A 16,290-nucleotide genomic window follows, 5' to 3' on the forward strand; every position below is an offset into this window, starting at 1 on the left:
AATCTAATTACAGGTTAACATGAGCATTATCACCCATAAAAGTATCTGCACTGGAAACAGTATACACAATCAATATGTTGAGACACCCTTCAAACAGAACACACATAACTATAATCAGCCTAAACATGTTGTTAGCACATAAATAACATCGCTCTTTGTCTCCACAGGGCCTCCTCTACCCCTCCCCTTCTACAGAGGATGGTATCACCCAGGTAAGTACAACTCAGTGGTTAACCCACCTGTACTCTTTTAGGACTACACAGGTAAGTATGAACAGTAACAGGTTAGAACAGGTAAGTATACACGTGTAATTAGCTGTTGGTAATGTGTAGGGTAACCTGCTTCATTACACTCTGACTCACATTTTTTATAGTTTCATAAGCTTTTTTTGCAGTAAAGAGTCTGAGTTCTTATTTGCTTGAGTGTTACAGACATGTTAATGGCAATTATTAATAAAACAATAAAATAAACAAAAAAAAAAAAACAAGAACCTTGTTTTACATCCAAATTTACATCAACTCTAACTGCTTCCATTGCTGGTGCTGCTATACACCTGAACATATAGAACCTGTGTGGATGTATAATTACTTTTTAAGATTTATTTAAAAGCAGTCCGACCAGTGGTAGGATGCCACCACCTCCCCCCCTCCGGTCCTCCCAAGCTTTCTTTCTCCTCCAGCTCTGAAGGAGTTTTCCATGCCTCTGCGCTCACTAGGGGTTCTGTATTGTGTATTTTTTAAGGTTAATGTTTTGCCCGATTCTCTGTCATATGATCACATTTCTATAAAGCTACTTTGTGACATCAGTTGTAAAAGTGCTATAAAAATAAAGTTGATTTGATTTGACCAGAAGAAGAAAAGCACTATAACTATAGTGCTATCTTCTCTGAGCTGATCTAAACAGCTGTATTTATGGAGGCTGGTCATAATTTACTGTTTGTTAAACAGTCTCAGTGGACAATAACTGTCATTTACATATAAATAAAAGTTATTTATGTATATGTGTATTATAATTATGAATTAATTTATTTTCTACATGTTCACTATGTGGTAGTGTGAGGACAAGTGGTCAGGAGGTTACCGGAGAGAGGTGATGCAGAGACGTAAAAACAGTCTGGAACCAGGTAGTATCCCTTTCAAAGTGTTTATTGTGACAAACCATAGACTGTATATAAAGATGGACGCCGTGTCGCCGTTCCCATTCATTCAATGAAAATGAAGCCAAAATCTTCCTCCATTTTGGCGATTCAGAGACCAGAGTCTGCGCAGTAGAGACCAGAGGAGGGAGAAAGGCTGTGGAGAGACCGCCTACTCATTTAAATAACCCCGCCCCTGAGGGCTGCCTCACGGTCACAGACTGCAGAGCGGGGCGGAGCGGAGCTGACGGTCTGTTATTGGTCCCGCCCATAAGCAGCCCTTTTACCATAACTACACCTTTTTTGAATAGAGCCGAATAACGTTTTAAAAACCGAATTCTGTGGGGATATAAAAATTTGACAATATAAGCAGAGGTTACACTAGCTGCTGCATTTAAATAATGGAGGTAGAATTACAGTATATTAGAAAAAAACGTGATTGAAAGTTGTCTGTTTTGCCATTGAAACCTATGGGGATGGGTGGAGTTACACAGCTTTCTGCAGCCGAACAGCAGGGGGCGCCCGACCTGTGGTGGCTTCACTTTTAAGAGACGATGCTCTGTCCAGCTATATACAGTCTATGTGACAAACTAAGCACCCAAAAACTAAAACAAAACGAAACAAAATGAAATGTACAATATTTACAAACTATTTACACACTGTCCACTGGTAGGAGTTAAAGGTGGATTGGCAGCTACTACCAAAATGCTAAATGAACAGCTCGATAAAACTCCCGTTGGCATACCAGCCACGCTTAACTAGTGTGTGACCCCCCAATAGTGCACCAGCCTGCCCTTAAATACTTTTAGCCCACCTCCGGCTAAACCAACAGCAATTAACTAGTGGGCAGGTGGGTAAGACAAATATACATGATAGTTACTATACAATATTAACATATTTACAGATAATATGACATGCATGTATACATTTGGACATACAGGTAAGTATTGATAATTATTTTACAAATGTTAAGGCATTATTTTGTATGTTTTCTTTTACACAGGTACCCCCAGACTCCCCTGCCCCAGAACACCCCTTGGTCTCTACCCAGACCATAAGGACCCGGGTGGCTCGCGGGCCGCTATTTTCACAGGATTCAGGTAAGTACTGTGTTTGTTGTATGAATGTCTGTGTAGATAAAATGTACATGGGGGTTCTTGGTAGATGGTGATGTGTTCAGGGGCCTGACATCATCACACACTATTCGAAAAAGTCATTTTTTACACTTTTTTTTATATTTTTACCATAATCATATTACACTTAACTACACAATCATCTGAAAGGAGCTGTGTTAAGGTCTTCTTGTTGAGCCAAAGGCGCACTGCCTCCATCTAGTGTCATTGGGATGTACTGCATTTAGTATAAATAATCTCTCACGTGTTTGTGCTCTTCTCATACTGAGCTAAAACATTATGTGCGACCAAAAGATCCTTCTAGAAGACCTCTGCACCGAAACATTAAGCAAGACTGGATGATAAAATTGGTGTTTTCTTGGATATATTTTTGTTACTAAAAATAATAAACTGCATTTGCACAATTAAACCACACTAACATTTAAAATAAAACATAAAATGTCAAAAGATTAGATGACTTACTGTAGGCGAGGAGTTCCTTCTTCATATTAAATGCAGGCATCTTGGAGAATAAAACTAATATTGATATATTCAATAACTCAAAGAATTTAAATCAAGACTTTAATATATTAATTACAGAATGGATAGAGTGGTATTCCGCATTATAGCTATCTTTATCCACTTGAACCATATGATATAAAAGGTAGCATGTAATAGCTTGAAAGACAGAACGGTATAGATAACTATTATAAAAATACCTGTAATTTAAGAAGAATATATGAAGAAAAAAATGTGCAAGTAATGTTTGAAAAAAAAAAAAAATTAAGTTAAAACAGAGTAAATAAACCTCAAATCTGCTAGCTAGCTAATTAGCTAAAAAGCAATACATCTGGGTTCTTAAACTGAGTTAAAAATTTTTTAAGATAATTTAGACTTATACAGAGGTTTAATTCAATCATTTAAAATCTAGTCACAGAAAACAGTAAATGAATGCTATTTTAGTCACAGAAAACAGTAAATAAATGCTATTTTAGTCACAGAAAACAGTAATTTAATGCTGTTTCTCCTCAGAAACTTTGGGTACATTAAGTAGCTAGCTTAGCTAACACTAGCTAGATAATATATCCAGTTCCAAACTTTTAACCTTAAATTAGTGTTTAATTAGAGTAGTTTTAATGTAAAGTTGTAATCTCATCAATTTACCCATAAATTATTTGTTTTTCTCTCAGTTCACTAAACAGTTTAAGAGAAACGGACCTATATAATATGAACTACTGCTTCAGGAAACATCCATAATAGTTTATTGTTAATATAGTAATATTATAATAGGTATTATTATTAATAATAATCTCTAATCCTTCCGCCCAAAAAAGATAGTGCTGCTGTTGCTTAGCAATCTCACTGGGAAAAAGTAAAAGGGTAAAAGTTTGGGCACCTGCTCTCCAAAACAACTAGTTAAAAATTAAAGAGTTTTAAACACTCAAAACTTTTTATTAAGATCAGATTTTAATTATATCTAGGCCTGTTTCAAATAACAGAGAAAAAGTGTTAGAAAAAAATTGCAGTAGCAGCCAGTTGCATACATTTGTTATTGAAATGTGAATTTCAATATATAGAAATTACCTGTTAAACTCTCTGCCTTTCACCATCAAGTTCCTGTTATGCTGGAAAATGACCTATAAATTTTAGCCAACACAATCTCCCACTATGGAATAATAGATTAATATGAAGTAGGAGAAAATCTATATATTTTTAAGATTGGATTAATAAACAAATATGGTCAACTGTACAGCTCAGATTAAAAACTGTGGTACATTTTCTGTAAATTAGATTAATTTCATTTAAATACAAATACAATTTGAATAGATATTTTAAAACCTATGACACTTAATATCCCTACTGTTCTTATTAAAATTATTAAAAAGTAATTTGGATAATATCCCACTGCCCAAATAACAAACACTGACACAGGCTACCATTACAAACTATTTAAAGTTGTCTTTTTTCCCCCTAAATATATAAAAATACATTTTAAACACATAAATGGAATTTACCCTTTAAATTAATTGATTAATTAAAGATTAAAGATCAGAGGTAGAGAACTAATACCTGTGTGAGAAAATATGTAAACTACAGAGCAGCTGTTTTATGCTGTGAAGAAATCCAAACCCTGTGGAAATCCCTGCATAGGTGAGTTAACTCCAAATCCAATTCATAATATCATAACTAAAACCAAACACTATTTACACAAAAGTTCCTTTGCCAAATCTGACCCAGTATGAACTGTACTAAAAATGGAATTACCTTTATGAAGAAATGAAGTCAACACTAAAAAACTAATTACCTTTTTTTAAATTAATTTTCCTTTCCATCATATCCACCTTAGTTACCAAGTAATTTTTTTCTGCATTTGTGTTAGAATATATCTTGTCAGTTCATGTTAAATGGTTATTGGTTGTGGACACTGCTGATAACCCAGCATTAAACAATATATTTTACCTTATTTACAGCTATTTACAGTACCAGCTTTCACACATAACTCATAAGAGTGCTGGGCGGAGCTAAGAACTAAGGAGCCGTGTATTGTTAAAGGAGTTAAATTTAACACATTTACCAAACAACCCATAAGTCTGCCCATAACATTCTTTGGAGGGCAACTGGGTTCTGAAGCTCCAGACGGGTCGGAGCTGAGAGTCTGTGGGAGAAGATTTTAGCTTTAAAGCTAATCTAAGCTTGGTAAAAGACCTTGTCTACCAATGCCACCTGGCCGACCTGCAAAAAATCCCAGGGTTGCCAGAGCCGCCACTTTCATGGCGGTTCTTGCTCGCCTTAATCACCAAAAATAAAAAATGTCAGTAACACCTGTCATTGTCCATACGGTCTCTGTGCCAGTAATACCAACATGATGGAGCAGAATGCAGGGAAAGCAGAACACAGGGTTAGCTACGTCACTGAATACTGTCTCTAAGTTTGCCTTATGTTTTAAAATTATTTTGTATTTTGCATGTGTTGTGTGTATTCCCCATGTGTTCTTGAAAGGTTTTGGAAGACCTTAATAAAAATGAACACACAGAATTGTTTAATTGTATTTCCAATTTAATCACAGATAAATAAACACATTTGTTTAAATAAAGGGAGGAAAAAAGGAACGTACACCAACTTTTTCCAACAATATGTGGAAGAATGAATAATCATAGATAACCACCAATCATTCTTGAATACAAACTTTAATGATCTAGTGGTTCAGCTTAATGGAAAACTCCAATGTGAAATTGACTTTGGGTGTAGTAAAACATGATAGAGTAATAACCTTGAATAGCCCATCTCCGTTCTCCTGCAGCTTTAGAATGGGTGATAACAGGGCATAATTTTGTCCCTGCAGATAAATTGCTTTTTACACTGTTGTCCAGGCTCAAAATAGCTTCACACTTCATTGGTAGAATCCAGAGAGCCCTGACATTTTAAACGAGGCATTATGTGGAGGTGGGATGTGTTATAACAGAAAAAGGCAAAGGGAAAAAAAAGACAATAGTTTGCGTTTGTGCCTTTCCAGGCTGCAACATTACGTCACTCGTCACTGATCATGACTTTACTGTAATATGGCTGTAAACAGTGTTTTTTTGATAAACTTCGTTTGCACTTTTAAAGTCATCAATGCCTCATTTTAAATGTCAGGTCTCTCTGGATTCTACCAATGAAGTGTGGAGCTACTTTGGGCCTGGATAATAGTGTAAATAGCAATTTATATATCTGCATATGCAATTTATATATCTAAATATGCCATATTATCACCAGTTCTAGTCTATTTTAACAAACTGCACAAAATTGCTGGATCTCAGAAAGCTATTTAATAAAGGATATTACTCTTTATCATGTCTTACTACACCCAAGGTCAATTTCACACCAGATCTCTTTTTTGAGGATTAAAACTCCAAAGATAGACTGGTTCAAAATGAGCTACTTACGAACTGTGATGGCAAAACAACCACACCTGAACATGGAATTCATCACAAAAAAACAACATATTCAGCTTCCCATACAGATTCTAGAAACACAACAAAACTGTGTTTTCTGTGTAAAACCAATTAGCTCATTTGCTTTAGTAGGAACCTGTATTTTAGTCCTGAAGAGGTATATTTGATGTTTTACGGACCAGTTTGAATTTATGAAGCTCTTCTCACAGTCTGAACAGTGATAAAGTTTATCTCAAACACGAATGCACCGGTGCGGTTGGAGATGACTCCGACGACTAAAACTTTTCCCACACGTTGAGCAATGATACAGTTTCTCTCCAGTGTGAATGCGCTGGTGGCGCTGGAGGTTACTCTGATTACTAAAACTCTTCCCACAGTCTGAGCAGTGAAACGGTTTCTCTCCAGTGTGAATGCGCTGGTGTATTAGAAGATGACTCTGTTGACTAAAACTCTTCCCACAGGCTGAGCAGGGATACGGTTTCTCTCCAGTGTGAATGCGCTGGTGTAATAGGAGATGACTCTGTTGCTTAAAACTCTTCCCACAGTCTGAGCAGTGAAACGGCTTCTCTCCAGTGTGAATGCTCTGGTGTCGTTGAAGAGAACTCGGATGAGTAAAACCCTTCCCACAGTCAAAGCAGTAATATGGTTTCACTCCTGAGTGAATGCGCTTGTGTAGTTGGAAATAATTGTGATTACTAAAACTCTTCTGACAGTCTGAGCAGTTATACAGTTTCTTTCCAGTGTGAATGCGCTGGTGTGTTTTTAGAATACTGCGATTATTAAAACTCATCCCACGGACTGAGCACTGATAGGGTTTCTCTCTAGCATGAATGCGCTGGTGTAGTTTGAGAGAGTGTTGATGACTATAACTCTTCCCACAGTCTGAACACTTGTACAGTTTCTCTCCAGTGTGAATGCGTTGGTGCGTTTTGAGATTACTCTGTTGAGTGAAACTCTTTCCACAGTCTGAACAGTGATACGGTTTCTCTCTAGCATGAATGCGCTGGTGTAGTTTGAGAGAGTGTTGATAACTAAAACTCTTCCCACAGTCTGAACAGTTGTACGGTTTCTCTCCAGTGTGAATGCGCTGGTGTGTTTTGAGATTACCCTGACGACTAAAGCTCTTTCCACAGTCTTTGCAGTGAAACGGTTTCTCTCCAGTGTGAATGCGCTCGTGTAGTTGGAGCGTACTCTGACGACTAAAACCCTTTCCACAGTCTGAGCAGTGATACGGTTTCTCTCCAGTGTGAATGCGCTGGTGTAGTTGGAGTGTAACCTGATGAGTAAAATTCTTCCCACAGGCTGAGCAGTGGTGCGTTTTCTCCTTGCCTGTTCTTTTCTGGATTTGTTTGGGAGAGGTAGAAGATGATGTCTTCTCAGTAATGGAGATTTTTCTGGTCGCCATGTTCTTCCCCTCTTTAAGTGGTTGAACTTCTTTGGTTTAGCCTCAGGACCAAAAATAACCCTCTGCAGTGTCTGTGGAAGAAAGAACAGTCCTTCAGAAAAAAAACAATGCTGCAAAAATATTTACTTATTTTTAAAACAAAAATGTAGAGATGAATCAAATATCTGTCAACCAAAATGGCACAAAAAACATTTTTGGTTTTGGGCTAAACAATTTATATCGAACAAGGACAAATTTATGTCACGTCATACTGAGATGTTTCCTCTAACGTTAGGATCATTTTTTATAAGAAATGGCACGCAGCCGGCAAATGCAAGGCTTAATTTTTACCCTCTCCTTGCATAAATGAAATAAAATAAGACGTCAACATTACTTTTTGTAAATGCTAAAGGATAAAGTGATCCGGTAAATGTGTGATTAGAAGAGTACAAACAAGGCAAATTTGTGATTAGAATAGCGATGCCGAAGTATGTTTACAACTATCACCCAGACAAATGAATGCTTAGAACTGCATTACTGAGGTAAACATATGGTTAGAATAGCACTGATGGGATAACTATATTTAGAATAGCTTTTCTAGGGTAAATCAAATCACATCTAAGATAAAAGCATCATTATAATATCTCTGCTTGTGAATAATTATGGCTAAAATAGCACATCTAGGAAATATGTATTTTTTGAAAAGCACTTCTGAGGTATAATTGTCCAAGCCAAGGTCAATGTTTAATAAAACTCTATTATACAAATTATGATCAGAATAACACTTCTGAGGTACATTTATGATAACAGCACTACCTTGGATGTGAATGTATGATTAAAATAGCAGATCTGAGGTAAATGTATGATTAGAAATGCACTTTTGACATAAATGTATTACTAAATGTGCACCGCTGAGGTCCTTTACTGGTAGGTCTGTTGGAATGTTAAAAGTATGCACTACTATATATTATATATGAAATGTTCGTATATATAAATGTTCAATATATATTTTTAAAATAGTTGACCATATATAATTTGCCCAATTGTAAAAACCTATAAAAAACATTTTCACAATTTGTGCTTAAAGCTCCACTAGGTAGGATTAAGATTATGTGCTCGTGGGCTCCCCCTACAGTTGCAGAGTGTATACAGAATGTATACAGCACTGTCGTAAAACCTCCCGTCTCCGTCTCCCGGCACGCTTTATCTACAATACCAACATAACATTATTTATAATAATATATTTATAATTTACACCTGTATAGTGGTCCATCTTATCATATGTGTACAAAGTTATCATCGTTGTGAATGGAGATATGTTAGATAAAGACCTGTTTATAAGTATATACATACTTATTTTACATATATACAGTAGACTCTTATATACTACATAAATAGTGGAAAATCCACCTGCATATAAGCTACTTTTTCCATCAAAAGGAAAAAGCACACGAAAATAATTAAAACCAATCTAAACTGCATCATCAATTTGTCTCTTTTAGCATGAAATGTTTACTTTATTGTAACCACGACTGAAACAAGACATTTCTTCTGTGTCTACAAATGATAAAACAGCGTGTTTACAGAGTAGCACTGTTAGCCCTCACCACCAAACAAGCACAGCATGAAATAATATTAAAACAAAAACACAGTATCAGTAAAAGCTTTTACAAGCCCCAGATTAAAATGTATATTTCAGTTTGGGGCAATTTACTGCAAGCTAAGCTTACAAACAGCCATATTTTACACTTAACATTATATATTTATACATTTAACACCATCGCTAATGCTAATCGCTAATGCTAATCGCTAATGCTAATATCTAATGCTAATATCTAATGCTAATATCTAATGCTAATCGCTAATGCTAATATCTAATGCTAATATCTAATGCTAATCGCTAATGCTAATCGCTGCTAGCTTCCGCCTGCTAGCCTACAGCTTTAGCAGTTAAAACAAACACTTTAACTCAACTTATACCTCACATATTTACACTCTGGTTGTAATAACCTTTTAACTCTCTTATTAACATTTTAAGCTCCTTACTCCTTAAATACCCACTTATTTACTTACTTATTACTCTGTCTTTATCTGGTACAATCTGAACTCACCTGAGCTTCTCAGCACAACAGAACAGCACAAAAGAATCTTTTGAACGAATCTTTTTAGTGAACGGATTCTAATCATAGACTGTATATAGCTGGACAGAGCATGTCTCTTAAAAGTGAAGCCACCACAAGTCGGGCGCCCCCTGCTGTTCGGCTGCAGAAAGCTGTGTAACTCCACCCATCCCCATAGGTTTCAATGGCAAAACAGACAACTTTCAATCACGTTTTTTTCTAATATACTGTAATTCTACCTCCATTATTTAAATGCAACAGCTAGTGTAACCTCTGCTTATATTGCCAAATTTTTATATCCCCACAGAATTCATTTTTTAAAACGTTATTCAGCTCTATTAAAAAAAAGGTGTGGTTATGGTAAAAGGGCTGCTTATGGGCGGGACCAATAACAGACCGTCAGCTCCGCTCCGCCCCGGTGGCAGGATCGCAAACATGGCGGAAGATTTTGGCTTCATTTTCATTGAGTGAATGGGAACCGAGACACGGCGTCCATCTTTTTTTACAGTCTCTGATTCTAATGATTCAGTTCATCTAAAAGAGCTGCTGTGTCTAAAAGAATGCGCTCGTGTAGTTGGAGCGTACTCTGACGACTAAAACCCTTTCCACAGTCTGAGCAGTGATACGGTTTCTCTCCAGTGTGAATGCGCTGGTGTAATTGGAGTGTAACCTGATGAGTAAAATTCTTCCCACAGGCTGAGCAGTGGTGCGTTTTCTTCTTGCCTGTTCTTTTCTGGATTTGTTTGGGAGAAGTAAGAGATGATGTCTTCTCAGTAATGGAGATTTTTCTGGTCGCCATGTTCTTCCCCTTTTTAAGTAGTTTAACTTCTTTGATTTAGCCTCAGGACCAAAATAACCCTCTGCAGTGTATGTGGAAGAAAGAACAGTCCTTCAGAAAAAAAACAATGCTGCAAAAATATTGAAGAACAGATTAACTTAAAAAAAAAAAAAAAAAAAAAAGAGATTAATCAAATATCTGTCTACAAAAATTATCTGTCTTAAAATGGCACAAAAAGCACTTTTGGTGTTTGGCTAAACAATTTATACCGAACAATCACAAATTTATGTCATGTCATATTGCGATGTTTCCTCTAACATTAGGATCTTTTTTAGAAGAAGAAATGGCACGCAGGCGGCAAACCCAAGGCTTAATTTTTACACTCTCCTTGCATAAATTAAATGAAATAAGATGTCAACATCACTTTTTGTAAATGCTATAGAATACACAGCGAGTGTTCCGGTAAATGTGTGATTAGAAGAGTACAAACAAGGCAAATTTGTGATTAGAATAGCACTGCCGATGAATGTTTACAACTATCATTGCCCAGACAAATATATGCCTAAAATTGCATTTCTGAGGTAAACATATGGTTAGAATAGCACTGCTGAGATAACTATATTTATAATAGCATTTCTAGGGTAAATTCGAACAACACATCTAAAGTAAAAGCATAATTATAATATCTCTGCTTGTGAACATTTACTACTAAACTAGCACTGATAAGAAAAATGTATTTTTAGAAAAGCATTTCTGAGGTATATTTGTAACTAAAATTGCCCATGCCAAGGTAAATTTATAATAAAATACCTCCTCTATGATATAAATTATGATTGGAATAGCATTTCTGAGGTAAATTTATGATTAAAATGGTACTGTTGTAAATGTATTATTAGGTCCTTTACACGTATAATATATAATAGGTCCTTTACTGGTACTGGTAGGTCTGTTGGCATGTTGAAAGTATGCACTACTATAAACTATATATGAAACGTATGTATATATAAATGTTCAAGATATATTTTTAAAATTGTTGACTATGTATAATTTGCCCAACTGTGATAACCTATGAAAAAGCATGTTCAGAATTTGTGCTTAAGTACATTTACGATAATAGCACATATGTGGTAAATGAAAAAGTACTTTCCAGCGAGAAACGCTACTTGCTACTCACTGTGAATTTTTTAATGTTTTCGAGTTTTCATGATAATTCTTTTTTCATTTTCTGAATTGAATATGCTTCTGGCGTGAGATATTCTATGGTGCATTTAACCTATTAAAACAGTCTATCTGATTGAGCTTAACCTAGCTAAGCTAGTTAGAGAACATTCTGACATAAACCGCTATTTCCTCAGCTCATTGGCAGTCGTTTAAAACAAAGAACTTGGTTGTGAGTTTCTGGTAGTTTAACATGGGATATTAGGTGTTTACGTAGTTAAATATTTACATATTGTAGCTAAGTAACTATGAAGACCATTTATAAAATTGTAAATAGAAATTTAAAAAGGCAAAATAAAAAATAATTATGATAAAAAAATCTGGTTTATAGTCATCTCTATGACATTAAGTTTACCCAATACAGTGATTTATCCTTACAAATAATTACTTAAACTTCTTCTGCCGGGAGTATTTTCTAATATGGAGTTTTTTTGTGTTTTACCTCTGAAAATACACCAGGGTAGCACAGTTTGACAAGTTATCTTATAACTTATCAGAACACCGGATTCAGCATTTTTGTAATGATGGGGTGCAGGGAAGATGTGGAGGCAGACGCAAGTGCAGGTAAGAAATAAATAATATATTTAATAAACAAATAACAAAGAAACAAAGAAACAAATAAACACGTAACAAAGATACTAAACCAAAATAAATGAGAGAACATAAACAAAACAAGGCAGGGATATATATATACAAGGAGAAAAACTAAAAACTAAAACTAGATAAACAAACAGAACAAGAAACAAACAAGAAGAGATAAACTAGGAAATAAACAGGGGGCTAGAAACAAACAGAGATAAACACAGAACTAGGAAAACTGAGGAACAAGAGCTATGAGTAACGAGGAAAGCCAGACAACAGGAGTTGGTGCAAAGACCAACTAAGACAAAGTGGCACAGGGGACTATTATAAGAACATGAAACAGGCTAGAAGTGGAAACACCTGGGGAAGGGGCGGAGCTACAAATGAGACACACTGGTGGAAAAGTACTGACAAGAGACACAGAGGAGAACAGATCACGTGGGGATGACAAACAGAGACATGAGACAGGGCCAGGACATGAGAGGTCCATTAGCTTAGCTTAGCTAAATAAATGTTATTCTCATAATTCTCATTTGAAAGTGATTAGCTAATGATACTTAGTGTTTGATGAATAATATGCTTGTTAATATAATATAATATAGATGTTGGAGAAGTGGAGAATGTGTTAATATCTTTATTAATCAAACTTCCGTTTAGCTTAGCCTTTTTTAGCCAACGAGCCGCTAATCAGCCTCAGTCTGTAATTGAGCTGCTAACTACTAAGTTATGTAACTAGCTGAGCTAAATAAGCAGCTAAACTCCCCAAACAGAGGATAAAAAGAGACGCTTCCCGCGCTTCGCTCCTGCAGCCGGGTTTTGTGGATAATAAAGTTTTAATACAGTTCAGATAAAATCCGCTTATTAACGTTTCTGTTCATCATTTCTCTTTAGGATTTGTACCTGCAGCTTTTCCCCTCAGAAAGGTGATTCCAGCGCTGTTAACACACTGTAGCGATTACAGACCCGTCCCAAATCACACCCTGCTCACTCCTCAAAGTGTTCCGTCCCAAATCACACCCTGCTCACTCCTCAGTGTAGCGTCCCAAATCACACCCTGCCCACTCCTCAAAGTGTTCTGTCCCAAATCACACCATGCACACTCCTCAAAGTGTTCCGTCCCAAATCACACCCTGCCCACTCCTCAAAGTGTTCCATCCCAAATCACACCCTGCTCACTCCTTAAAGTGTACCGCCCAAATCACATCCTGCTCACTCCTCAAAGTGTTCCGTCCCAAATCACACCCTGCTCACTCCTCAAAGTGTTCCGTCCCAAATCACACCCTGCTCACTCCTCAAAGTGTTCCGTCCCAAATCACACCCTGCCCACTCCTCAAAGTGTTCCGTCCCAAATCACACCCTGCCCACTCCTCAAAGTGTTCCATCCCAAATCACACCCTGCTCACTCCTTAAAGTGTACCGCCCAAATCACATCCTGCTCACTCCTCAAAGTGTACCATCCCAAATCACACCCTGCTCACTCCTCAAAGTGTTCCGTCCCAAATCACACCCTGCTCACTCCTCCCAGTGTTCCGTCCCAAATCACACCCTGCTCACTCCTCAAAGTGTTCCGTCCCAAATCACACCCTGCTCACTCCTCAAAGTGTTCCGTCCCAAATCACACCCTGCTCACTCCTCAGTGTACCGTCCAAATCACACCCTGCTCACTCCTCAAAGTGTACCATCCCAAATCACATCCTGCTCATTCCTCAAAGTGTACCGCCCAAATCACATCCTGCTCACTAGAGGTGGGCGATACCGGGAATTTTGGTATCGATCCGATACCAAGTAAACGCAGGGCCAGTATTGCCGATATCGATACTGATACCGATACTTTTTAATATTTAAGCTTTATAGATCCAAATGATCCAAAAACCTAGGATATAATTTCACCAAACATTGTAAGTGATAACAAAATACTTTAGTATCACAATCAACATTTTTTTTAGAAACAATGGAACAGTAACAAAACAAAGTTTAAATATAAAATAAAAAAACATAAAAAAAAAATTCTCCCCTCACTAGACATCTTTTCTAGTTCTTTGTTTCTTTTTTTAATAGAATTGTCATTTGGAAAAACAATAAAAAATAAGGAATTGTCTTCCTTTCAGTGCAATTCAAATGCAAGTTTTTCTTAAATAAACAGAGTGTAAAAAAATATCACTCAACACAAATCTCCTGAGGTAGAGGCGTGTGGACTCGAGGAGAGCGCTGAGTGGGCGGGGCCAGGCTGAGCCTACCTGCGTGGCGGTTTGGCTGGCTTTGCTGAGCCATGTGACGCATGTGCAACAACAAGAGACCAGAGAGTAGACTGTGGTGAATCTCGTGCGAAGCAGTCAGTGCGTGCGGCAGAGAAAAAAGCTTGAATATCGATATTTTTACACGAGTATTGCTCAATACCAATACCAGCGTTGGTATCGATATTATCGATATTTGGATCGATCCGCCCACCTCTACTGCTCACTCCTCAAAGTGTACCATCCCAAATCACACCCTGCTCACTCCTCAAAGTGTTCCGTCCCAAATCACACCCTGCCCACTCCTCAAAGTGTAGTGTCCCAAATCACACCCTGCCCACTCCTCAAAGTGTTCCGTCCCAAATACACTGTGGAGATTCCAACAAGAGCAAGAGAGATACAGAAAAAGAGAGCTACAGAGAGAAAGAGATACAGAGAGAGAGAGAGATACAGAGAGAGATAGAGACACAGAGAGAGAGAGAGATACAGAGAGAGACACAGAGAGCAAGAGAGATACAGAAAAAGAGAGCTACAGAGAGAAAGAGATACAGAGAGAGAGAGAGACAGAGAGAGATAGAGACACAGAGAGAGAGAGAGATACAGAGAGAGACACAGAGAGCAAGAGAGATACAGAGAAAGAGAGATACAGAGAGAGAGAGAGATACAGAGAGAGAGAGAGAGAGAGAGAGAGAGATACAGAGAGAGAGAGATACAGAGAGAGATACTGGGAGATAGAGAGAGAGATTGCATTTCTTTGATAACTAAACACTGTAATGTTAGCAATATTTCTACATTTTGTGGTAATTGTGATGAAAACCTGGTTTTGGAAGGTTTTCCAAAAGTTTCTATTGTTTTTTTATTTATTTATTTATTTTTAGCTTAAATACATTTTGTAATTTCGTACTTTGAATAAAAAAACAAACAAAATAAACTCTGGAAACTGCTGTTATTTTTTACATTTTATTTTTACATTCATAAAGAAACATTCTTGAAGAATACACCCAAATTCAGTTCTTAGCTGAAGTAGAATTAATATTGATAATAACCCAGATAATACTACATTTCTAAAAGAATATCATGAAATTTTAACAAAATGTGAAGAAAAAAAAATAAAGGAAGCTTTGTATGCGTATATAGTAATATGTGAGTCAAGCAAGTGTTACATTCTGTACTGTATTTATGTATTAAATTATGGTTAATTTAAGATTATTCACTGCCTTCCACCATCAAGTTCCTGTCCTACAGGAAAATTATCTGTAAACAATTTCAGCCCATACAATCAAAATCTATATTTATTGAAGATTGGATGGCTAAACAAATATTGTCAAATTTATGTTCCATAGATGAAAACAGAGAGACAGCCTCACCAAGCTCTAGAGTCTAGCTCTGCTAGCTTTAGCCTATTAGCTCCTGTAAAGTGAGTCAGCCTCATTCAAGATTATAAAGTATCTTTATGATACAACAATATTGACAAAACATTACAAAAAATATTACAATGAAAAAAACAAAAAGTAGGAGTCACTGAGGAGCCAGAATAAACCCCAATCCTCACGTAGAGGGGCTGAGTGAAGGTGGTGTAGAAAGTGTGTAAGTGTTTGCGAGTGTGAGTGTGTGTGAGTGTATCTGAGGAGACGCTATAGAAGTACATAGTGCCGGTAGGACAGTCCACATACACTCCTACTCTCCTACAGCCGGAGGGAGGAGGGGGGACAGCAGTTCTGATATTATTGTGATAAACAGAATATCTGTTATCAGAGCAGATCAGACACCAGGAGTTTATATCGTCGCTGTT

General features: G+C 36.9%; 1 protein-coding gene across 1 annotated transcript; it reads right to left on the minus strand.

Moving 5' to 3' along the window:
- Positions 1–5,318: 5,318 nt before the first annotated feature.
- Positions 5,319–10,541, minus strand: LOC125785162 (zinc finger protein 235-like). The gene is made up of 2 exons (XM_049469151.1): positions 10,357–10,541; positions 5,319–7,458 (listed from the first exon to the last, which is right to left on the minus strand). The coding sequence occupies exons 1-2, from the start codon at positions 10,483–10,485 to the stop codon at positions 6,415–6,417; spliced, it is 1,173 nt and encodes a 390-aa protein (XP_049325108.1). The 5' UTR covers positions 10,486–10,541; the 3' UTR covers positions 5,319–6,414.
- Positions 10,542–16,290: the final 5,749 nt, after the last annotated feature.

The sequence above is a fragment of the Astyanax mexicanus genome, chromosome 1, assembly GCF_023375975.1.
Source record: "Astyanax mexicanus isolate ESR-SI-001 chromosome 1, AstMex3_surface, whole genome shotgun sequence".
NCBI lineage: Eukaryota > Metazoa > Chordata > Actinopteri > Characiformes > Acestrorhamphidae > Astyanax > Astyanax mexicanus.